At 38.8% G+C, this 26919-nt stretch overlaps 2 protein-coding genes across 4 annotated transcripts in view; one reads left to right on the forward strand and one right to left on the reverse strand.

Annotated features, from left to right (window-relative positions):
* Positions 1–9106, forward strand: part of LOC115215883 (organic cation transporter protein-like) — a 33500-nt gene extending 24394 nt beyond the window's left edge. For both annotated transcript variants that reach the window (XM_029785230.2, XM_036506149.1), the window contains exons 8-10: positions 382–563; positions 1776–1927; positions 8593–9106. In XM_029785230.2, coding sequence (XP_029641090.1) covers positions 382–563; positions 1776–1927; positions 8593–8662 — 404 coding nt within the window. In that variant the 3' untranslated portion in view covers positions 8663–9106. The remainder of the gene's footprint in view (positions 1–381; positions 564–1775; positions 1928–8592) is intronic.
* A 3420-nt stretch (positions 9107–12526) lies between these two features.
* The window catches only part of LOC115215915 (ADP-ribosylarginine hydrolase Tri1), a 29211-nt gene continuing 14818 nt past the window's right edge, over positions 12527–26919 (reverse strand). For both annotated transcript variants that reach the window (XM_036506150.1, XM_029785267.2), the window contains 4 exons: positions 20711–20864; positions 19229–19387; positions 17639–17769; positions 12527–13442 (listed from right to left, as the gene is read on the reverse strand). In XM_036506150.1, coding sequence (XP_036362043.1) covers positions 13385–13442; positions 17639–17769; positions 19229–19387; positions 20711–20864 — 502 coding nt within the window. In that variant the 3' untranslated portion in view covers positions 12527–13384. The remainder of the gene's footprint in view (positions 13443–17638; positions 17770–19228; positions 19388–20710; positions 20865–26919) is intronic.

Consider the following 26919-nt stretch of genomic DNA (forward strand, 5'->3'; position numbering starts at 1 on the left):
GTGAATTCGTGTGTTGAAACAAATTTTATTGTGTCTAGAGAGAGTCATTATGCCAATATTATTAACACGCAGACTGGTTCAATTCTACTCCTTTATTATTAGTCAATAGGTTAAATATTAACTAACCAGTTAACTTATAATAGAGGAGTGGAAATGAACCTGTGCATGTGTTAATAATATTGGTACAATGACTCTCCCTAGACACAACAAAGTTTGTACTAAGCTTACACAGTTTAGCTTGTTTTGCAACCACATAGTTTCCAGGTTCAGTCTCACTGTGTGGCACCTTGAACTTTTGGACATATCCAAGTCAGATTTGAAATGAAATGTGAAATATCTTCAGATCACTACGGGTTACAGGTTTTAGTTGTTACATTTCAGATTTGTTTGGTCTGACCATATTTCTGGCATTAATAGGAAAATTTAGTGTCTCTGGAGCATCCACTGTTATTAGTAACATAGCATCAGAACTACTGCCCACGGTCATACGCAATACTGCTTTTGGTTTATGTTCCTGTCTTGGAAGACTGGGTGGAATGTCAGCCCCTTACATTACCCTCTTGGTAAGAAAGTTTTACGTGTTTTTTTATATATCACCCAAATGAGTCTCTCTCCCCTGCAACTCAGTTTCCTAATTCCCTTCCCTCCACCCATTCACTGCATTCCCCACCCCATTATCTCCCACTTTCCTTTTGTACTGTCAAGAACTTACCTACCCACTCACCCTATCCAGTCCTCTGTACCACTTCACTCATATATACACCTCTGTAACTTGAGGCTGCACCCCAACACATCTTTACCATCTCTCTCTCTCTCTCCTTTCCCATCCAATTTCATTGCTGTCAACCACCCGAATACTACACATCCCCTTACATTTTTTTTGTCACCCTTGGGGGTCATAAGAGATATTATACAGCCTGTATCCATGAGGGCTTTGAACGCCTTCCCCCAACCAGGACTTCAACAGGTACCTAAGATAATTAGCAAAGTATGGTACATGCTACGAAATCACTCACAAATGGCAGTTAGTTGTATTTTATTGTACTGCACTGTTTGTTTTGATCTCAGTTGTAAGAATTACACTTTTTTTTTAAAATCTTTTAGGCAAGGGTGTAGGTAATGCCCATGACCCATCATAGGGCCTCCAAACTAGAGGCACATGGCTTAGTGGTTAGGGTGTTGGACGCATGATCATAAGATTGTAGTTTTGATTCCTGAACCGAGTGACATGTTGTTCTTTGATCATTCCTTGATTGTTCTTGAGCAAAACACTTCATTTCATATTCCTCCAGTCCACTCAGCTGGCAAAAATGAGTGACCCCACGATGGTCAGCTTCCTATGTCCAGAAGGGGATATCTGCACCACAGAAACTGGGAAACTGGCCCTTATCAGTCTAAATGACTCAAGAAGGATCTTTACCTTTCAAAGTCTCTAAACTAGAGAAGCATGGAAGGAATGCATTCTCGAACTAGAAACTTGACCTGAATGCTTGCAAAAGAGTTAAGAGATAAGAGCCGGGTTGTGTTGTTAAACCAGGTGATGGGTTATGTGTGCTACCAACCTTATTTTACTGGTGACCTTAAGAAAGTTCAATACCCTGTTATTCCCACCATTAAGATTCTTAAATTTTGTCTTCCTTCTGATCTCGTCATTGGGAAACTGAATCCTCCATCCATTTGAATCTAACTTTCAGCTAAGGAACTAGTATTTTGAAGTCAGCAGAAACTGATACAAACATAAGCATTTCATTCCTATAAAATATATTCTATTTCAGAGCAATTACATTCCTACTAAATTTGGTAAAAGTTTGCCACTTATTCTCTTTGGAGTAGCTGCTTTAATAGCAGGATTTCTTTCACTTGCTCTGCCTGAGACTCTAGGTGAAAATTTACCAGACACAATTGAAGATGGAGAAAAATTTGGAAGGTAATTATAACGACAGGTAATACTGAAATCATCATCATCATCGTTTTTAGGCCTGCTTTTTCACACCGAGTTACACATGATGTTTTCGAGACAGTGTTTCCAGCCATGTGCTCCTTCTGATATCAACCCTTTTACTTGCTTTTCACAATACAGAGATATGTTACTTACTCTGTACATCAAAATGCACAGAGTTTAACAAGTAATACTGAAAAATCTATTTTAAATTACAAAAATAAATTGTGAAAAATTTTATTTCATATTTCCAGTTTATGTGTTTTTATCTGTGAGGGTGCATGGTCATGAGATTGGTTTCAATTCCTAGACTGGGTGGTGTGTTGTGTTCTTAAGCAAAACACTTTATCTCACATTGTTCTGTGATCACTTCGACACCTGATGGATTGTACACCATGCACCAGTTCACAGAAATTCAAAGAAGCCCACCATGCTATAAACAAACCATTTGTGCCAGTCGTTCAGCAAAAGTTGAACACTTAGATATTGTCTTCGATGCGAGAGTTCATCATGCTTATATCACACGATGGATAATTCCATAGAGATTTCTAAAATATTTTTTCTTCTTCATTAAAACAATAAGCAATTGATATTCCCAAAACAGATACAGTAGTTGTGTTTCGAATACTTTCGATGTAAGGTATGCTCAGTCAGGACTGACTGGACCAAAACAACACCATCACATGAATAAACAGGGATTCTACATATGGATTTAACAATTAACTGATTGTTTTGGCCCCTCACAAATTAACCCTCGGGAGTGATGGATTTTTATTTTTTTTTTACTTATTTTGTTTGATAAATATTATGATATAAATAATTATGCTGATGATGTTCCACTATTTCTGTCAACTAAGCCAACAAACTTTAAATCTCTTTGATTAGAACACAACATGGTTGACATGAAACATTGCTGTGATAGGACACAGCCAGAGTTTCTACACGTTGTATGTTTGTGAGCTTGGATGAATTAGCGTCCTATATCATCATCATCATCATCATCATTGTCATCATCACCATCATCATTTTAACATCTACTTTTCCATGCATGGATCCAACAAGACTTCTTTGAATCAGAATTCTTGATTGCTCAATGCCTCTTATGATGCCAACCCTACCCTGTTTCCAAACAAGGTGATATTTCCCCCATGGCAGTATATGACAGTTTGAATAACAGTGATACAAGGACATGTGTGCACACACACACACACTCTGTGTGTGTGTATATGCATGCATGTATGTATGTATGTATGTATGTATGTGTATATATATATATTATATATATATATAATATATATATATATATATATATATATATATACGTTTATATATTTGTTGTGCAAGATTTATTATGAGAAGTCGTGTGTTGAAACAGATATTGTTATATTTCGGAATGGTCATTTTGCCAGTTTAGCCAATAAAAACACATGCACTATATATTTGGTGTTATTTTGCTTCAGTGTTATTTATTTTTTACTTTAAAGAAGAAAGCAAAGGACCACTGATGCTGTCACAGGAGTGTGACGAAAGAACTCTGGCTGAAATAAGATTAAGATTAATGTAAAAAATAAATAATACTGAAGCAAAATAACACCAAATATATAGTGAGTGTGTTTTTATTGGCTAAACTGGCAAAATGACCATTCCGAAATATAACAATATATATATATATATATATATCATCATCATCGTTTAGCGTCCGCTTTCCATGCTAGTTCCATGGACGGTTCAACTGGGGTTTGGGAAGCCAGAAGGCTGTACCAGGCCCAGTTTGATCTGGCAATGTTTCTATGGCTGGATGCCCTTCCTAACGCCAACCACTCCATGAGTGTAGTGGGTGCATTTTATGTGCCACCAGCACAGGTGCCAGACGAGGCTGGCAAACGGCCATGATCGGAAGGTGCTTTCTACGTGCCACCAGCACGGAGGCAAGGTGAGGCTGGCAACGGCCATGATCGGATGGTGCTTTTTACGTGCCACCGGCACAGAGGCCAGTCGGGGTGGCACTGGCAATGGCCACGTTCGGATGGTTCTCTTATGCGCCACCGGCACTAGTATCACAGCTACAATTACCATTGATGTTGATCAATTTCGATTTTGATTTTCACTTGCCTCAACAGGTCTTAACAAGTAGAGTTTCATGTCCCAAGAAGGAAAAGTATGCATAAGTGGACTGGCTACAGGTAGAGGCCACGGGTTATGGTCTCACTTGTCCTGCTGGGTCTTCTCACGCACAGCATACTTCCATAGGTCTCGGTCTCTTGTCATTTCCTCGGTGAGACCTAAAGTTCGAAGGTCGTGCTTCACCACCTCGTCCCAGGTTTTCCTGGGTCTTCCTCTTCCACAGGTTCCCTCAACCGCTAGGGTGTGGCACTTCTTCACACAACTATCTTCATCCATTCTTGCCACATGACCATACTAGCACAAACGTGTCTCTTGCACACCACAACTGATGCTTCTTAGGTTCAACTTTTCTCTCAAGGTACTTACACTCTGTCGAGTATGAACACTGACATTACACATCCATCGGAGCATACTGGCTTCATTTCTTGCATGCTTACGCATATCCTCAGCAGTCACGGCCCAAGTTTCACTGCCATGTAGCATGGCTGTTCGTACACATGCATCATACAGTCTGCCTTTTACTCTGAGCGAGAGGCCTTTTGTCACTAGCAGAGGTAAGAGCTCTCTGAACTTTGCCCAGGCTATTCTTACTCTAGCAGTTACACTTTCAACACACCCGCCCCCGCTACTGACTTGGTCACCTAGGTAACAGAAGCTATCAACTATTTCTAGGTTTTCTCCCTGGAATGTGGTGGAAGTTGGTCTCGGCACATTTTCAGTGTTTATTGCTCCTGAGCATCTGCTACATACAAAAACGATCTTCCTAGTTAGCCTTCCTTTGACGTTGCTGCACCTCTTATGTGTCCCTACCTTACACTTGGTGCATCTTATAGAGTTTCTACCTACGCCTTTTCTACAGATTGAGCAGGGCCATCTACCTGAAGGCGTTTGTGATTTGCCTGCCTTCCTACTTATTAGGACTTTGGTTTTAGCTAGGTTGACTCTAAGGCCCTTTGATTCTAATCCTTGCTTCCACACCTGAAACTTCTCCTCCAGTTCTGATAGTGACTCAGCAATTAGAGCAAGGTCATCAGCGTAGAGGAGCTCCCAGGGGCATCCTGTCTTGAATTCCTCCATTATTGCCTGGAAGACTATGATAAATAGGAGGGGGCTGAGGACTGAACTTTGGTGGACCCCTACCTCTACCCGGAATTCTTCACTGTACTCGTTGCCAACCCTCACGGCTTGCACAGCTCTCACTAACCATTCATCTATCCCTAGTTTCCTCATTGACCACCAGATAAGGGATTGGGGTACCCTGTCGAAGGCTTACTCCATGTCAACGAAAGCCAGGTATAGGGGCTTATCTTTGGCTAGGTATTTCTCCAGTCATTGGGTATGACTCCTTCGTGTATCACCTGGTTAACTATACAGGTGACTAGGCTATAGCTGACACTGCCAGATATTTTGAGCATCTCTGCAGTAATTCCTGATGGCCTTGGGGCTTTCTCTGTCTTCATGCTTCTAATTGCCTTAACTACCAAGGAACTGTCAACTCAGATAGCTGGTCCCTCTGTTGGGTTGACATTCGGCAGACTCTCTTTCTCCCATTCATTTTCTTTATTCAGCAACATTTCATAGTGGCGTCTCCAAACCTCTCTCTTTGCATCCTCATTTAGCGCAAGTGAACCATCATCCATGCGAACAATTTCTCTCCTACCACATCATGATTCTCTCTCACACACTGTCTTGCAACACGAAATACTTCAAGTCTTTGGTCCTCACGGTGCAGAACATTGGCAAATTTTTTCTTATCAGCTTCCCCTCTGGCTAAATAAACCTGTCTCCTAGCTTCCCTTTTGGCAGTCTGATACAATTCCCTGCTTCCACCATTCTTCCAGTCCTTCCAAGCCTGTCTCTTTTCTCTAATAGTCTACAACATTGTTCCACCACCACGTTATTTTGGGTCGAGAGGGGACTTTGCACCAGCCACAGATCTGGTCAGTGGCTCTCAGCAGGTTGTCCCTTAGAAACGTCCAGTTGTCTTCTACCCCATGTGAAGCTCTATCCCCTTCTACTTCATCAAAGGCTTCAAGTAATATGTCCCTAAGTCTCTGTCCATTCGCAGGATCTTTAAGCTTTCAGATCCTTCATCTCCATGTTGGTCGTCTTCTGGTTGTCCTCTTAGTCCTGATCCTAAAGTCACTAACTACCAGTCTATGTTGTGGGGCACATTCTTCTCCTGGGAAGGTTTTGGCATTTATAAGCAGCCATCTTTCCCTTTTCCTGGCAAGGATGTAGTCAATTTGGCTAGTATGTCGGCCCGATCGGTAGGTGACCAAGTGGCTTGTCGGTTTCCTGAAGTTAGTGTTGCAAACCATAAGATCATTTGCATCACAGAACTCCAGCAGCCTGGTTCCCTCCTCATTGTGTGAACCATAACCATGGCCTCCATGTACACCATGGAAGCCCCCAGCATGTTGTCCAACATGCCCATTGAAGTCACCAGCCACAAAGAGAAGGTCTCTGTTGTTCGTCAACGAGGTAGTCTGCAGTAGGGTGTCATAGAATCGGTCTTTCTGTCCATTGGGTAGCCCCAGCTGAGGTGCATAGGCCGATATAATGGTTGCTAATCCATGATGAATCACTAATCTAATTTTAAGTATTCTGTCATTTACTCTGATTACCTCAATTACCTTATCTACCCATTTTTCAGCGATAAGTATACCCACGCCCCCAACCCCGTCAGTGTTCCCTGCCCAGAAAAACCTTGTACCTGTGTTCTTTGCCTGTGAAGAACCTAGCAGACCCTCCTCTCCACTTTACTTCTTGGATGCAACATATATCAACACGTCGCCGATCAAGCATCTCGACAATCTCGCCAGACCTACCTTTCAGTGTGCCAACATTGAGAGTGCCAACCCTGAGGGTGTGGGAGGTATGGGCCCTAGAGACCCTGGGACGGGGAACAGTGGCGTCATGTACCTGAAAAGAGAGCTCACATTTGGCAGAATTCATAAGCAAACAATGATCTTAAGTTCAACCTGCTTACACTAAACTATCACGTTTTGCACTGTATGATCACTACCTTATATAGTGGGGGTGGTGTTCGCGTAAGGCCTTTAGGTGTTCATGGGAGACAAGCAGAGGAAGACGAGATGAGATAAGGACTTCCGGTAAAGGTGGAGGGGGCGGAGGTGGGGCAGGCGAACTGGGAACAATGGGCAAGAAATTTAAGTGATAGAAAAGACCGATAGATGAGGGAGAAAGAGAAGATTAGAGACGAAAGGCTGTGTGATTGTGTGATAAGTTTTCATGAGTGAAAGAATATGTTGTGAGGAAATGCGTGAGCTAGGGTTTGAGACAAAAAAGACATCGACAGTATATATATATATATATGTATGTATGTAATGTGTGTGTGCGTGTATATATATAAAGTTCATGTTCAGTTAAATGAAGGAAACAAAATGGAGAGCAAAGATAATGATAATAATAATGATGATGATGAATATATACATATATATATATATATATACACACACACTTCTCATATATACATACACACACAAATGTATGCATATATATATATATATATATATATATATATATATATATATATGTGTGTGTGTATATGTATATATGTATATATATATAATTGTTACCGCCATATTAATATGGCAGTCTTATATATGTAAGACTAAAAGCTGTCGCTGATTAGCTCCATGAGGTGATCGCCTTAAGATAGCTATTTGACACACAAACTGTGTCCATTATAACCTTCGAACAAGGGAGGTCAGCCGCTTCACACTGCCAGTCAGACAGTTACAGATGCGTTTCAGGGTATTTGCCCTTTGTCAATGTAACGTAGTCAGACCCAGCAGGTGTCGCCACTGATCGTCTCTGTTCGAAGGTTTTATTTCGGTGGAAGGTTTTATTTACCGAGTTTCGGTGGAATACATCCACTTGTTTTCAATAATAGAAATATTAAAATTACTAAGTCTCTCTAAAAGAGATTACGGCAGCGTTACTGGAAATTAATTGTTATCGCCATATTAGTCTTACATATATAAGACTGCCATATTAATATGGCGATAACAATTAATTTCCAGTAACGCTGCCGTAATCTCTTTTAGAGAGACTTAGTAATTTTAATATTTCTATTATTGAAAACAAGTGGATGTATTCCACCGAAACTCGGTAAATAAAACCTTCGAACAGAGACGATCAGTGGCGACACCTGCTGGGTCTGACTATGTTACATTGACAAAGGGCAAATACCCTGAAACGCGTCTGTAACTGTCTGACTGGCAGTGTGAAGCGGCTGACCTCCCTTGTTCGAAGGTTATAATGGACACAGTTTGTGTGTCAAATAGCTATCTTAAGGCGATGCCCTCATGGAGCTAATCAGTGACAGCTTTTAGTCTTACATATATAAGACTGCCATATTAATATATATATATATAATGTGTATGTATGTAATACATAAAATATCAGAACTGAGATACTATACATATGTATGTATAATATAATGCATATTAAATATTTTAACTAAATTCTAATCCTTTTCTATTATTTCTTTCTTTTAACAGGAAGGAAAAAGACAATGCTACCAAAGAAAATATTGCGATAATAACTTTTAAAAAATATGAAAGCATGTAAAAACACACTTTCTTGTTTTGAAGAAAAAGAAAGGCAAAAAGAAAAAAGATGGGTTAAATCAGGAAGATAAATTGAAAGATAGATTAAGATTACAACTATAATGCAAAAGAAAGATTATCAATTTGGCAAAATACATACATATACATATATATGTCGTGTAATATTTCATTATTGATGAACAAAAAATAGTACTCCATCCAATGAGAGAGAAATGTCATTTAATATGTAGAGAATTTAAATGTGAGCTACCATTAGTTTCATGCCTCAGATAACACAATGGTTAATCAAGCGTGCATAGTGTGCCATGTATTTTTAGGCAATCATTCACACTCAAAGTACAACATAGCTTTAAGAGCAGCCATTTTGCATTTTGAGTCTGAGTGATTACCTGAAAATACAGAGTGTGCTATACAAGCTTGTTCAGCCATTGTATTATCAGAGGTGGGAAATTAATAGCAGCCCACACTTAAAGCCTGTGTATATTAAATAGCACACACACACACACATGCATGCATGCGTATAGGTGTGCAAAGAGTGATGCAAACAAGGAAACAGAACTCAAAACATGAGTATACACATATTGTATTTATTATTAATAATTAACAGACATTACAGAATGACTCTTGGACAGAGATTTATTCGGTAATCTCTGCCAATGAATAAATAATCCTTTAGGCACAAAGTCTGACTTGGGGGGGGGGGGCTCATTAATTACATCAGCCTTAGTTCTTGACTGCTACTTACTCAGAATGTAAAGTTGGATGAAATTCCACTAAGCATTTTGCCCAGTGGGCTAATGAGTCTTCCAATTTGCATCATTATTATTATTATTATTACTACTACTACTACTACTACTACTACTACTATAATTATTATTATTATTATTATTATTATTATTATTACTACTACTACTATTGTTATTATTACTACTACTACTATTATTATTATTACTATTATTATTATTATCTATATATATAAAAGAGAGTTGGGGGGGGCATGCATACATATGTTCCTAATGTATTCAAAAACTGAGTTCCTGATTTTGATGTAAGGGATATCAAAAGATCACGTAATCTTTCGGCTATCAAATAAACTTTTTCATTTACATATTTGCATCACAAAAATTTAACATTATAATCTTTTCTGTAACACAACTATCATAAACATTTTATACCACAATGATGACATCACATTTTCCTTATGAGTGTGTACCTTAAAAGACATCCATTTTCTCTATATGTTATGAGAAAATACAGTCACCCACTCTCTCCCTCATGCACACGCACACATATATACAAAAAAGACGTATGCATATGTATTTATGTACATGTATATGAAAGATAATGTGTGTGTGAGAGACAGAGAGCGGCTGAGTGCCACTTATACATACATGCAAAAAAACATACATGACAACACACACCTTCAATCACTCTTTTTCTCTCTTTCTCACACATATACGTACATACACACACATCCATTTCATATACACGTACATACCTCTTTCACTTTCTGCTCTCACTTCAAAGCAAATATCGCCTTTTCACTTTCTCTACTCTTTCAATTTCTGCTCTTTTCAAAGCATAAAGAAACAAAAATTTTTCAGGAAAATTAATGAATGCATTTGAAAACTGAGTCACCAATTTTGACATGTGGGGTATCAAAAGATTCAGAAATCTTTCAGCTGCCAAATAAACTTTATTTTCACTTGCACATTTGCATTACAAAAATTTAACATTATAATCTTTCTATAAGTCAACTATCGTAAACAACATTTTATACCACGACGAAGACATTACATTTTGTATATGAGTATGTACCTTAAAAGACATCCATTTTCTCTATATGTTATGAGGAAATACAGTCACTCACTCTCTCTCTCACACACGCAAACTCACATGCACACACACACACACACACACACACACACATATATATACAAAAAAGATGTATGCATATGTATTTATGTTCGTGTATATGAAAGATAATGTGTGTGAGAGACAAAGAGAGACCAAGTGAGTGCAACTTACATATACATGCAAAAAATGCATACATGACAACACACACCTTCACTCACTCTCTCTCTCTCTCTCACACACACACACACACATGCATGCATCCATTTCATATACATGTACATACATCTTTCACTTTCTTCTCTCATTTCAAAGTAAATGTCACCTTTTCACTTTCTCTTCTCTTCCAATTTCTGCTTGATTCAAACCATAAAGAAACAAAAAATTTTATGGAAATTAGTGAATGCATTCAAAAACTGAGTTGCCAATTTTGACATATGGGGCATCAATATTTTTAGTAATCTTTCAGCTACCAAATAAACTTTACTTTCATTTACATATTTGCATTACAAAAATTTTACATTATAATCTTTCTATAAGTCAACTATCATAAACAACATTTTCTACGAGTGTATACCTTAAAAGTCATCCATTTCTCTAAATGTTATGAGGAAATATGCTCACTCACTTTCATTCTTACATGTACATGTACATACAAAAAAGATGAATGCATATGTATTTATGTAAGTGTATATGAAAGATAATGTGTGCGCTTTGTGTGTGTGAGTGAGAGAGAGAGAGCAAGTGAATGCCACTTACATATACATGCAAAAAAATATATACATGACAACTCACCCACCCACCCGCCCACCCACCCACTCACTCACTCACTCACTCACTCACTTACTCACTCACTCACTCACTCTCACTCTCTCTCTCACTTTCTGCTCTCTTCAAAGCATAAAGAGATAAAAAGTTTTTACGGAAATTAACAAACAATCATAAGACCCCATATGATCAGCCATATGATTGAGTTGACAACTTTCCTGCTTCAAACAAAAGAATGCTGTAAAATAACTTCTTTTGGTGCACACACACACACTCTAGGTAAAACTTCTGTATGAATTAAGTTATTTCTTGCTGCGTGTATGTGCAAAATTACAGCTCAAATCCAATTGAAATCACCTTTTTCTATTCTGTAATCATGTTTGTAGTGACCATATTTAAAAACCTGATCTTCACTATAAACTTAAAAGGAAATTCTCCTAGAAATTCTGTCCTTTACCTGTTGTTTCTAGCATGTCCGAGGTTACATTTGTGCCCTCACCCCTATTTTCTTTCCTAAATTTCTTCTGCTTTCAATACAGGAGATTAGGATTTTGCCCAAAAAACATGTTCTTAATAATTTAATTTTCCCCCTCTCCATCCCAATTTCTTCATGTTTTACTTTTTTACAAAATTTTTTTTTGTTAATCCACAGAGAAAAAAAACAGAGAGTACAAATCTTGAAGAATTTTCTTCTTTCTTTTTTCTTAAAGAAACATTAAAATCTCCTTCCCAAACATCCACCAATCACCTCACCACTTTCAAAAAGCTACAAACTCCCAATGTTTCACTTTTGGCTTTTTGAAAAGCAGGGAAGTTTCTTCAGGAATAATGTCATGTACCTGGTGTTTCTAGCATATTGAGTTTTCTGGTGATGATCTGGTATTTTTTTACATCTGCTATTTCCGTACAATTCTACATATGTGTTAAACATCAGACGAAAGTGAAAGATAGGGTGTTTTTAGCTTTTTGAAAGTGGGTGGGTGATGGGTGGGTAAGGTGGGCAGTGAGTGTTTCTTTAAGAAAAATTAAACTTTAAAAAATATATATATTTCCCAGATCGTTACCAACGTCGGCTTACTGGCACCTGTGCCGGTGGCATGTGTAAAAAGATTTGAGTGAGGTCATTGCCAGTACCGCCTGACTGGCCCCCATGCAGGTGGCACGTAAAAAGCACCCACTACACTCTCAAAGTGGTTGGTGTTAGGAAGGGCATCCAGCTGTAGAAACTCTGCCAGATCATCTGGTTTGCCAGATCTCAGTCAAAATCGTCTAACCTATGCTAGCATGGAAAGCGGACGTTAAACAATGATGATGATGATAATGATGATAATGATGACTCCACCGGGTCTTTCCTCTCAGAATATCAAAGGGGATTCTCTCTGCCAATGAAGAGTAGATAGTAGGATGCTTGCATGATAGTGAGACAAGGGCACTGAATGAGGGGGATGTGAGAAGTTCTAGGGAGATATGAAGCAAACCTGTTCTGTTGGATGATGATATTAGTGAGCATGAGCAAAGAAGACATAGTCAGAAACAATGACAGCTGATCTCAGGATGTTGAACATTACAGAAGATGTAACAAAGCAATACAACAAATGGCATGATGCTGTGTTGGAGAAGACCTGTTCAACCCATGCAAGAATGAGAAAGCAGATATTAAATGATGATGATGATGATATCTAGACTGCAGTTCTAAAACAGTTAATATATATATATTTATTAAAGTTTACTCCAAATATTACAGTTTTCTACCAAATTAAATTTTTTTGAATACAAAATAATTTTCACTTGACTTTTTTTTTCTTTTACAAAACACTTTTTTTTTTCTCTTTGAAGAAATAAATTTGTTTCTTATAACATACATCCTGTTAAGACATTCCAAAATAATAATAAAAAATTTCAAAACATTCATTTTTCATTATGTAGGAAAATATTAAGTTACTTGTATTAAAATTTGCAGCCATTCTTCAATTTCTTATGATGAAAACTGAAGCAGTGCTAGCAATATATTTAATCTCATATGAGCTCAGCAGTGTGTCAAAGATAGAGTTCAGTAAAATAAATAGTAGATCACAGTCAATTTTCAAGTGCTTCAGGGTTGTCAAACTACACTCTCATACTTAACTCTGGGACCACCGCCTTCTAACACATGCAAGTACCTATAAAGGAAGAGAAAGACTGGCAATGTAATATGGGTACATGCAAAATAAAGGTGTGTTACAAGCAAACAAATATTACAGATCATGCTTGTGTGTGTGTGCCACTGTAGTACAGCAGTGTCTTTCATTTCAAATCTCCCATGGAAACATACCTGGCCATGGGGATATATCCCCTTTACTTGGCAGCCGGCTATAGAACATGTCATCATCATCATCATCATCATTTAGCGTCCGCTTTCCATGCTAGCATGGGTTGGACGGTTCAACTGGGGTCTGTGAAGCTGGAAGGCTTTGTCAGGCCCAGTCAGATCTGGCAGTGTTTCTACGGCTGGATGCCCTTCCTAATGCCAACCACTCCGTGAGTGTAGTATGTGTATCTCAATAAAACTCTGTCCAACTCATGCAAGCATAGAAAAGTGTAAGTTAAATTGATGATGACAGTGATATCTACATATGTGTGAGTGCATACATAACACATGTATAATATACATATATGAATACATATAATAATAATTATTTGAGGGAATATTAATCCTAACTTACAGGGAAAAAACTCAATTTAGAAATACTAAATCAAATTTCACACAATATAATATATATATATTAAAAAATTAGGAAAAAACACCTTTTATCAATTGAAAATGAGCAATTAAATTACACCATCTAGAAAATTACATATAATAGAAATATTAAAATTAAAATAACAATAAAATACCAATGATTAAGTAAATTGCAAAAAAACAATAAATAATTTAAACAAATATATGCATGTGTGTGTGTGTGTGTGTGTGTATGTGTGTGGTTGAGCATTAAAATGCACTTAGACCTGCTGGACTCCAAACAACCATAATGGAGAAACGCATACAGGAACTATAAGATAAACTGGTGTTTATCCTTATTTCTGAGACAATATATATATATATATATATATTCAAATAAAGTACATAAAAATTACAAAGTGTGTGTGAGTGTGTGTGTTACCACAAACAAGATGAACCACCACTGCCACAACTACCACAGTCCCCCCCACACACACACCACCACTACCACCACCACCATTTTAGGTTTACACACTATTCTATGTTGAGAGATTTTCCTAGCTCACACTGTTCCTACTAATCTCTCCGCCTCCTCCTCCTCTCTCTCTCTCTCTCTCCTTCTCTTCCAGCAATTATAGCACATGATCTTTTGTCTCTCAACTAATTGTGTATGTCGGCATATAGCTGTGCATAAATTAGCTTGTGTGTGACTGTGTGAGAGAGGAGGAAGCAGTGTGTGTGTGTGTGCATGCACATGTGCTCGAGAGTATTTGCAAGAACATGATATAACAGTTATATTTTTGCTCAGGCTTCAATCTTGATTTGTAGAAACTCTGCCAGATCAAGATTGGAGCCTGGTGCAGCCATCTGGTTTGCCAGTCCTCAGTCAAATCGTCCAACCCATGCTAATATGGAAAGCGGACGCTAGATGACGATGATGATGATATTGCAGTGGCTTATTTAGAGGACGAAAGTTGGTGCACATGACATATTTTTTCTCAGCACTTTCCAAACTGGTGGAAAGGGGCAAGGAAAAAACACAACTGTAAAAATAGCTGGCTGTAGTAAAAGACAGAACACCAAGATATTAAGTTATCCTCACACGACAGACCTTGACTTGGTCAGAATAACTACAACAGAACAGATTCTATTAACAGCACCAAAGAGTTAGATGCTGCTGCTAAACACTGCATCAGATTAAATTTGCAACCTAGAGGGTAAGCAATAAACATTCGAAGAAAGAGCAAGAGATATAAAAAGAAGGTCCAGCCCTTTGGGAGAGAGCCTTTGACTGTAATAGCAAACTGACAAATGCCTTCTTTTGTTTAACATTTGTTTTGGCAAACATGCATTCCTGGCATTAACCTTTACCAGTTTTTCTTGTAATAGATTACTTATTTCACATGACTTGAAAGACATAAGTGGCCAGATGATTTGTTGACAGGGGAAGCTGATACCACCACCACCTGCTGTGTATCTGTATGACCAATTAAACATGTAAAAACGATCACACACACATACACAGACAAGCTGAAGATTTATGCTAAATGTATTAACGATACCAAAACACAACAGCAATTAATAACATTTTCAGCTGATATATAGGCATGGAATTTGGCCAAAAGAAATGTTCATATTTGGTTATAGAATGAAGAAAGTCAATCCCCCAAACCCAAAACCTGTGCATCAATGGTCTCTCTATCTCTCCCATTCCACATAAAGAATGTTACAAGTACCTAGGCATAGACGAAAATGTATCATATGAAGGCACTGTGAATAAAGGTAGAGTGACCCAAAAATATTACACCAGACTTAGGAAAATATGGCAGTCGGAACTCTCCTCTTACAACAAAACAATATCCCACTATGATTTGCAGTACCAGTGCTGATTCCAACATTTTTGTGAATGGCATTGTAAATTGTTTCAGCAACAACATCGTGCCACATAAAGATGTAGTACCGTGATGACATTTTAGGACATCTGCTGATCACATGCAGGATGTCTTCCACAGAAACATGACATAGCCTACACCTGCAGTTACACGTTTGGATTACAAGAGCATCACTATCTCTCTTGTTCACCAGGTACTTTGTGGCAATCTCCTGTTCCTGGGTTGCAAACACATAGCCTTCAAAGTGTAATGTGATGTAATGGTCTTGTGTCCAATTGAGGCTGTGCTCCATGTCAATTCTACTGTTTTCTTCAAGCTTCTGATCAACATACCCATGCATAGTCTTTTTTTTTTTTGTATGCTGAGTGTTTTCCATCCAGGTCTTCTCTGAGGTAAGAGAGCCCAGCTGTTTTGGGGCTGTATAGGAGATCCTCAGGAAGAGAGTACTTCTTGAGGAGCTCGCTGGCAACTCATACGATGTTGCTCACTTCACTTTTCAGCACTGCATTTATATATTTATTTTTGCTGCTGTTGTTCAGCTGCTGCTGCCTGAGTGATACCATACGGCATTCAAAGGCCGTCTACCACCTTCATTTCTTGATCTCTACCACCTTCATTTCTTCTTAGGTAGAGCCTATCAACATTGCTGTTTCTGTGAAAGTTCCCAGTTATTGTCAGGATTTTGAAGGTTTTGATATCTATGGACAAATATCTTCTATTATAACCCCAGGCTGACCAAATCTATTGAGTGAATTTGGTATGGCTGTAACCCTTTTTTAATAGAGGTTCATAGCCAGAAATTTGAGGGAGAGAACACTGGATTGTATCAATTCACAATACTTGTTTAGTATTTTATTCTGTCAACTCGATAGATATAAAAAAAAAGGTGATGTAAGGTAAATTTTACAAGTGTTTGTTAACTAAAAACATATGCTTATAATTTTACTGCATATCTATAAATGTACAAATATACAAAGCGTGGTGATAAGAAGCTTGCTTTCCAACCTCATGGTTCCCAGGTTCAGTCACACTGCATGGCACTTTGAACAGGTATCTTCTGCTATAGCCTCAGACTGACCAAAGCCTTGTGAGTGGATTTGATAGAGAGAAACTAAAAACAGCGCACTGTGTGTGTGTCTGCCTTTGTTCCCCGTCCCCAATTGTCAACTGGTGTTGGTGTGTTTACATTCCTGTAACTTAGTAGATTGACAAAATAGACTGATAGAGTAAGTACCAAGCTTAAAAAAAAAAATAAGTACTGGGGTCAATTTGTTCAACTAAAAACCCTTCAAGGTGGAACCCCAGCTTGGCCACAGCTTAATGACTGAAACCAGTAAAAGATACATATATACATATACGTATGTATAGATACACACATATATATGGATACATTTCTTTTTTTTTTTTTGTTTCTTGAGCCCTGAGACTCACCAAGCCGGTTACCAAGTCACTATGATGTATAAGTGAACAACCAAAATTACAACGTTCCCACTAAATGCAACACTGACCTATCGGAGGCCACAAAGCCAGCAATTTTAAGGAGAGGGGACAAGTTGATTACACTGAACCCCAGTACTTGATGGTACTTTATAGATAACCCCTCCCAAAAGAGATGAAAGGCAAAGTTGACTTTGGCAGGATTTGAACTCAGAACATAAAAAGCCACTAAGCGTTTTATCCGACATGCTAATTCTGCCAGTTTGCTGCCATGGACACACACACAGACATAAGAACAAAATAAACTTTAAATATAATGATAACTAACTCATCTAAAATTGAATCAAGCCATGTTCTGTGCAGCAGACTGTCAACCCATGAATTCGGAATGGCATCGAGGCCCATTTTACATCCAAGAACAGCTCCAGCTGCAGCAGCATTCGCATCAGCATCTCCTCCCTGAAATCAATAGAGAATAACACTTCTCATACATTTCAAAAAGTTAGCCATTGTAAATATTTGGGACAGAGTTTTCTTCAGGATAACTATATCCAGTTGGTATTAAGTAGAGGATAAAAAAACTTTGAATAAACTGTATAAATACTCTTGTTTGTAAATACCTCATACATTTATGACTGTTATTCCATTTAAGGCTTTAACTCCTTCAATACAGAACCACCTGAGACTACCACTGGTTTTGCCACAAAATTCTTTCATTTTAAACTCTTCACATTAAAGTTAAAAGCTTTCATCATAATTTAATAATGAGTGCTCCTCTGAAATTTTATCAAGCAGGTAATCATGCCAGGATTGTGTTGGGAAAAGCATTGAGGAGGCTCGAGAGAGAAAGCTTGTTGAATACCAAGAGCTTGTAGAACAATGCAGAGCTGAGGCTAGTCGGATTCCTGCAATTGACGTGGATTGCATGGGATTTGTGGGGCAATCATTCTACAGAGCACTGATTGGGCTTGGAATCATTAATACAGCAAAGAGGTGGGGAAAATCTTGAAACCTTTGTGAAACAGTCTTTTAAATTTATGTTCTAAACAACAATTTAATGAAAAGAAGCTAACTTTTTCATTAAATCCCACCAAGTCATTTGAAACAGAGGTAATATACATCATTAAAGATGTGGTCAAGAAAAGGTAAAAATTAAAAAGTCATTGATTGGATTTCTTTACCAACATATAGACTGTACCTGTAGCATGTACACAAACAATGGTGGAGTTTCCATGCTTATCATCATCATTATCATCATCATCATCATTTAACGTCCGCTTTCCATGCTAGCATGAGTTGGACAAATTTGACTGAGGGCTGGCGAACTAGATGGCTGCACCAGGCTCCAGTCTTGATCTGGCAGAGTTTCTACAGCTGGATGCCCTTCCTAACACCAACCACTCTGAGAGTGTAGTGGGTGCTTTTTACATGCCACCGGCACGGGGCCAGTCAGGCGGTACTGGCAATGACCTCACTCGAATCTTTTTACACATGCCACCGGCACAGGTGCCAGTAAGGCGATGTTGGGAACGATCACACTCGAATGGTGCCCTTTTTTGTGCCACCGGCATGGAAGCCAGTTGGTTGCTCTGGCAACGATCACGCTCTGATGGTGTTCTTGGCACCCTACTAGTACGGGCACAAGTCCAGTAAGGCGACGCTGGTAACGATCACACTCGAATGGTGCCCTTTTATGAGCCACTGGCACAGAAGCCGGTTATCTGCTCTGTCAATGATCACACTCGTATGGTGCTCTTTGCACCCCACTAGCACAGATGCCAGTCATCGAATTTGATTTTGATTTAATTAGTATTTATTCACCGACTCAGCATACAAAAGGAGAGAAACAGAAAGGTGGAGAACAAGGTAGAGAAAGTAGACAGATTTGAAACGTTCAATCAAATGTTGATATGCTTACCTCCATTACTATCTCCTGTAGTGCTTTACGGAAGTCCTTCTGCTTCAGTGCCCACATGGCAACACCAACTGTTTTAAAAATATACCGGGTTTTGCCAGGTTCGTTTAATTGTAGTTGTTTCAAAGATGAGTTGTACATGTAAGATTGCAACTCACGAACCTAGAGAAAACATTAAAACACAAATTAAACACAGAATATAAAGTGTTAAACATAAAACATATTTTCCCAAGTTGGAATTAATCAAATAAATTCTTGTTTGCAGATAGAAAAGTATGTTCTTTGACAATATCATACAATGATAGGGAGAAGGAATGTTGAGAAGAGCAGGAAATATGAAGAGAAATGAATTCCTGATTTTCGAATCAATAATCCAGGATCTTAATCACACAAAACCCATGTATTTATAATAGAGTGCCATTGTAACAGTGAAATTCAGAGTAAATAAATATATGAATTGTATATATTGGGTAGAAATATACGCTTTGGATAGAAAAACAAAATCAAAGGCTGCCAAAATAGAATTACTTCATATTTTCTCTCAAAGTTTCTAACTTCATATGATGCCAACATCTGAATTGGTTTTGGTATGAAGACTACACAAAGTTGTTTGAAGGAAGATTTAGTTGCTTTATATAAAAGTTCCTTTGCTAGTTTCTTTCATTTTATTGTTGTAGATTTTATTATTCTACATAGAAATTACATTTCTATGTTTCTAAAATGTAGCATTAATACAGTGATAGGGGTTAGCTTCTCTCATCTGTTCACAATTACCATTTACACACTCTTTTGATTAGTATATTTCATCTTTTGTAGCCATTTAGAAACATAAAAAAAAGCCATGAAAGATTGAAGAAGAAACACTTGAGATTAGAACCATTTGTCTGTCTCTTTTAATTAAAGCCCAAAACTATAAAAACCATCGCACCAACAATGACAAAATAACATCAACAACAAAACCTGAAAATATAACTCGAATCCAAACAAGACAATGGCACTTCTTGTAAGTTGGATTTCTAGATCAGTTCCAAGGAGTTGTATTTGTATTGCTGGTTCTGAGGAAGTAAAATGGAAAAGTTGTTGGAGAATCAAATGGAACGCAATGTGATATTTATTCTGGCTATTTGCGTTTTGAATTTAAATCCCAACAAGGTCAATTTTGTCCTCCATGTTTCTAGGATCAATAAATAACGTACCAACCGATTACTGGTGCAACCCTCTGTGCCCCCCAGCAGTCACATCCAGGATGTTCTAGTGAGTCCAGAGTTGGAGGGCCCAGAGCATGTCTGTGTCAGCTCAAGACTATGTGTACACCTTAATTAGCAAAAGCATGCTACTAAGTCATCCTGAGCTACAAGTAATGGCCAAAATATTTAGTTTATTACTCATGCTAAACTGAATAGAACCGTACACACACCTGAAACTAGAGCAGTTGCATAATGAGAAAGAATCCAAAGTTTAGAAAAGGAAATAAATTTAACAAACCTCTGCATCAAGTGAGAGTAATTTTGATGCATAATCGAAAGCATCAGAGATGATGGCATTAATATTATATTCTCCAGACTTTTTCAGATGTTTTGGATCTCGCTGAATCAACATGGCTAATGTTACCGACAGAGCAACACCCCCTGCTTGACACCTAGGGTAGAAGAAAACTGCATGTAAATATTTACTAAAAACTGACAGCAGTGGCAGAGAAATACATCCTCATTGCTTCAATATCCACTTTTCCATGCTTACACGGATCAGATAGAGTTTACCAAGTTAGATATTCTAAGGCAGGATGCTCTCCCTGTCATCAATGCTGACCTGTTTCCAAGCAAGGCAATACTTCACCATGTTTTTGTAGAAAATTGAAAATACATGACCTTCATTTACAACAATCATATGTTGTCATGACATCACAGATGTCACACACACAAAACATAGTTTCTGTCTACCAAATCCACTCACAAGGCTTTAGCCAGCCTGGGGTCTATAGTAGTAGACACTCACCTACACACTGAGACGAAACTCATGTGGCCTGGAAGTGAACTTCAAAACAAATAAAAGACTGCAACACCACAGCTTTGTCAAATGTATTTTCATGGATGTTATAAATACACTTTTCTACGCTGAATCTAAACAGGTAATCAAGTTTTCTCTATCAGGCTTAGATTTCTAGTGATAATATATTTGTTTTACATTATTTAGCTGAATGACTGGATAAAAAAACAATATCTTAACATAAATGTGATAAAAAATTTCACTAGTAATAGACATATTAATTTTTATGTACAATTAAGGTGTATACATCAACATCAAAATAAATATCAAATGGAAATGGTAGTTGTGATACCTGTGCCGGTGGCACGTAAAAAGCACCATCCGAACATGGCCGATGCCAGCACCACCTTGACTAGCTTCTGTGCACGTAAAAAGCACCAACTGATCGTGGCCGCTGCCAGTCTCCCCTCGCACCTGTGCCAGTGGCATGTAAAAAGCACCCACTACACTCACGGAGTGGTTGGCATTAGGAAGGGCATCAAGCTGTAGAAACACTGCCAGATCAGACTGGAGACTGGTGCAACCTCCTGGCTTCCCAGACCCAGCACGGAAAACAGACGTTAAACGATGATGATGATGATGAATTAGAACAATTTATTACTTTAATCTTTTACTTGTTTCAGTCATTAAACTGCAGCCATGCTGGGACACCCCCTTGAAGAATTTTAGTTGAATGAATTGACACCAGTACTTTTTTTGAAGTCTAATACTTATTTCGTTGGTGTCTTTTGCCAAACAGCTAAGTTACAGGGACATAAACACACCAACACTGGTTGTCAAGCGGTGATGGGAAGACAAACACAGACGCACACACATATATATATATGATGGCTTCTTTCAGTTCCTGTCTACCAATTCCACTCACAAGGCTTTGGTTAGCCCAAAGGTGCCACACAGTGGGACTGAACCCAGGACTAGATGGCTGGGAAACAAGCTTCTTTATTTCATTACATTTGCCATAAAGGCAGTACATAGAGTAAGGTAGCTTTGCAGGCTGGACAAGGACATTAATGAAATTAATGATAATGAAAGAAAGATGATAAGGATGGGAGAAGACAAAAAGCACCCGCCGACTTCTGCTTCTCTAAAACATTGTTCTTTAAAACCAAACACAACTTTTACAACTTTTCAATTTTGGGACTTAACAGTCCATTACAAACAACAACATAGTTCAATAATTACAATACACAAAGCCCCTCCTCCCAGACCTGGCTTACACTTCCCTTAGGCAATGCGCCAGCACTAGGTCGGGGTCCCTCAAGGCGTATCTAAAAATGTCCTTTGAGAAGGTGTTCATTACTCTGACCATAGCGACATCCAATATGATCTTCGAAGTCACCTGCGAAAGCCACTCCTCGTCCCTTGTCCAGGGCATGGGCTCCTACCTCCAGGAAGCAAGCTTCTTTATTTTATCAAATTAGCCATGGAGACCTTACACTTACATAAAAATCAACATGTCAACCAAACATAAAAAATACATTATCACTTTTCCCTTCCTCCTCTTTCCGGACTCCCAGTCAAATATCTAGCCGCCTGCAGAGCAGACCACGTTGACAGCTGGGAGTTCAGAAAGAATGCGAAGTGCCTATTATCAAATGTTTGTGTCACACAGTGCCAAAATTTATAACTCACCCTCAAAATAACTTGTGCCCGCATCCTCTACCATCCTCCACGCCTCTTTCAAAATCGTATCAAGTTCCGTGCCCGGGTACAAGCGATATTCCCCTTCAGCCCAAACGTCACGTCAAACATTATGGCCATTCGGGGTTCTGTATGAAGGCTAAAGGTGCTCCCTTATGGTGCTTTTCCATCACCTTTTCAATCTCTCCGCCTCTATAGAAGAAGATCAATACTTCGTCTTCCTCCGGGGGTGGGATATCCAATTCTGACATTGGTGGCACAGTTCCCGCCAACGGTGTTTCTTCTCCTGCCGGTGGCACAACCCCAACCGACATAGTTCCGGGACATTCCAGTACTATGCCATTGACTGCCGGCAATGTCCCGTTTCTCTTCCTCTTTTTCTCCTTTCAACTGAGGGAGGTTGCATCTCCTCCGTGGCCGGAAGATTCGCCTTCCCCTCCTCATCCCTAGGATCCTTCGGTGAGCACATATTGTTGCTCACCTTCTTCCTCTTTCGGCCCCTGTTTGAGGATTCCTCCTCTTCCTCGACTGCCTTCATTCCCTCTTCTACAGGGGTCTCACTCAACTGCTCCGGGATCTTATTTTGTTCCCGGGGACAGTTTTTTCTTTATATGGCCGGCCTCCAGGTACCGATGACACCTGGGGGGACGACCCTCAAGTATCACTGGGTACTTGCACCTTGCCATTTTCAAAAAATCTGGAAAATCCAGATTGGCTGATTGGGTCCAAAGGGTCAAAACAGCTTTTGACCCAACCCAATCAGCAGCAGGAAGAACTTTCACATAAAGAAGCTTGGTCCCGCTGCCACCCAGACCCCGGTGGATAGTCTCCTCTATCCACTCGGGTTTTATCCCGGGTGGCAACTCGCAGACCCAAGCTTTCATCAACCTCCTTCCATGATACATGGGAAGGAACAAAATTTCCTCACCCTCCAAGGGTTGACTAGCAAATTTGCGAGCCTCTTCAGGGGTATCAAATAGCAACCACACCGTTGCATATCTGACACCCCTGGAAATGAATTTAATTGTTGGCAAATACTCTGCCAACTCCTTTTCAATTGCCGTCTTTTCGAATAGGGCGATGGTGTCGAGTGACTTGGAGTAGGTTCTCAACACCACTGTCCTATCTTCACGGTCTTTCAACCACTTTTTGGGCGGTATAATCTCCCACTCCAAAACTTTGTCTTTTTTCATTGCCATGTTTTTTTTTCTTTTTTGAAAATATATTCAAAATAAAACTTAAAAAGCGAGAAGAAAAAAGAAATCAAAAGAAAGTCACAATAAACAAAAAGGAGAAAGTCAAATAAAGTTTAGAAGAAAGTCAATAGTTCAGGAACAGCAAAAAAATCTTCTGGCCATTCGGTACTCCCGGCCTAGGTTGAACCCGGAACGCCACAACTGGGACACAACTTACACAAAAATTGATATACAAATTGTTCAATCTTCGGAGGCAAAGACACTCCCCCAAACAGCAGTTCTCACAATAATTAAAGTTCTTCAAAAGGCACAATACAAGCAATTCACTCAACATAAACTGAAGACGAATACGCCCCCAAAAAAAATTCTCACAATTCAGCGAGAAAAATTATTTGCCCCATGTAGGCAGAACCAGAATTCTGAATCCAGTAGGACTTCCTGCCTGTACAAAAACAATTCTCAACAAAAATTCTCACTGGACCCAAAAAACAGAATCTTACCTTACAATGGAGTTTCAAAATCTTTCAATTCGAGACGGCTTCAAAAGCATGTCTCACCTCTTTGGTGCCGAACACCACAATTATTCGCACATGCGCAGTGGAAGCAGCTTCTTACCACACAGCCACTCCTGGGTAAAAAGTTTTGATAGTGTTAATAGAATAAATTTGACCAGGGTAACAGACACTTGCCCAAGGTGCCACACAGTGGGACTGAACCCAGGACTAGATGGCTGGGAAACAAGCTTCTTACCAAACAGCCACTCCTGGGTAGAAAGTTTTGATCATTTTAATAGAATAAATTTGACCAGGATAACATACTGTGCAAGTTGAAATATATTTAGACCTATTCAGACACAGCCTAATGTCTGTGTGCATAACAGAACCAACTCACTCTCTTTGTAAAAAGAGAGTGTTAACAGCAGGTGTGTCTGTCTTTCATTGATTTTTGCACCAGAATTTTGTTCAGGGAGATGTTTAGTCATGAGATAGAACTGTCTAAATTATCATAATTCCTATCTGCTATGTATGTGGTGATCTAACTTTAAAACAATAAAAATTAATACAACACAAACATATATTTATTAAATGTAACAATCATCATCATTTAGCATCCGTTTTCCATGCTGCTACCAGGACAATATGGGAATGGTCTCCTCATGTTAACAAGTCTACTAACAGGATAACTAACAAGTTCACATCACCTGCCATTTGATATTCTAATGATTTGGAAGGAACCCAAAAATCACACAATAGAAGGACAGACCTGATCATACATCATTTGTTCCAAGGAAGAAAAATGTTTTGAAAGGTTCACTTGCTGACCTGAGAAATGGTCCCTCCCTTCTTTACACATCAAGCAACTTATAAAAAAGTTTGTTAAAGCAATGGATTAAGTACAAACTGGTTTCAAAAACTTGAAAAACAATTGTTCTCAGATCAATGGTGCAAAGATTTAAGAAGGCCTTTTTGTAAGCCCTCACATTAAAGAATTGTTAAGAGATGCAAAGTTAAATGAAGTTGAGAAATCTGTGAGAAATTTCAAAAAGAGTCTGAACTTTTTAGGAAGTCAAAAGTCAGAAATTATTCAGAAATAATGTGACCTGTGTCGCATAAGTCATAACAATGTGTCAGACCTTTTTTCTGGAAAAACTCAAGCAATGAACATGTGTTGGTGGCACATAAAATGCACTATCTGCACGTGGCCGATGCCAGCACCACCTTGACTGGCTTCAGTGCCGGTGGCACGTAAAAAGCACCAACCGATCGTGGCCTCCCTGGCACCTGTGCCGGTGGCATGTAAAAAGCACCATCCGAACGTGGTCAATGCCAGCGCTGCCTTCACTGGCTTCCGTGCCGGTGGCACATAAAAAGCACCAACCAATCGTGACCATTGCCAGCCTCCCCTGGCACCTGTGCCAGTGACACATAAAAAGCACCCACTACACTCATGGAGTGGTTGGCGTTAGGAAGGGCATCCAGCTGTAGAAACACTGCCAGATCAGACTGGAGCCTGGTGCAGCCTCCTGGCTTCCCAAACCCTGGTCGAACCGTCCAACTCATGCTAGCATGGAAAACGGACGTTAATCAATGATGATGATGATGAAATGTGTTACCATGACAACTGGAGTGCCCAGTATGTTTGCTGGCAACTGATGGACTTTAAAAGGAGATATGTCTGAAGCAAAATACAGTAGAAAATCAAATGGAGATACTTTTTAAACGACATGTATGTGTTTTTGACATTTAGTTTTGTACAGATCTTCAAAAATTAAGTTGCTTGCCACACAAAAGCCTGACCAGACAGAGACATGTTACAAACTTATTTGAATTCAGCACCTAAAACTATTAAAAGAATCATATTTTCACACAATCCCATTTTTCTCGCTCTTTTTCTTTTTTTTTGTTCCCCAATTCTATAGTCTATTTCATTCAAATACTTATAGACCACACATAAACACATCCATGCAGTGTGCTTGCACATATACATATATACACATATGTACATATACTCAGATAAATGAAGATAAAGTCTGTTCCAAACAGGAAAGCATGCCAAATGTAAGAAAATAATATGACGAAAAGTAGAACAATAACAAAAACGCGCGATAAATCATTTTAAAATTGCTCAAGAAATAGAAATAATATAAGTTTTTATTCATTTATCAATTTCAAGAGGAAGAGTCTCAATGGCCAAACGAATGAAGAGCTTCCTTTTAGTTTTATGAGTTCATATCCTGTTTGTGTGCAACACTGGATGTTTGACAATCTCAGTCTATTTGAGTACAGATAAGAGATGAACACAAAGCTGTTT

Source organism: Octopus sinensis, linkage group LG9 (assembly GCF_006345805.1).
Source record: "Octopus sinensis linkage group LG9, ASM634580v1, whole genome shotgun sequence".
NCBI classification, from domain to species: domain Eukaryota; kingdom Metazoa; phylum Mollusca; class Cephalopoda; order Octopoda; family Octopodidae; genus Octopus; species Octopus sinensis.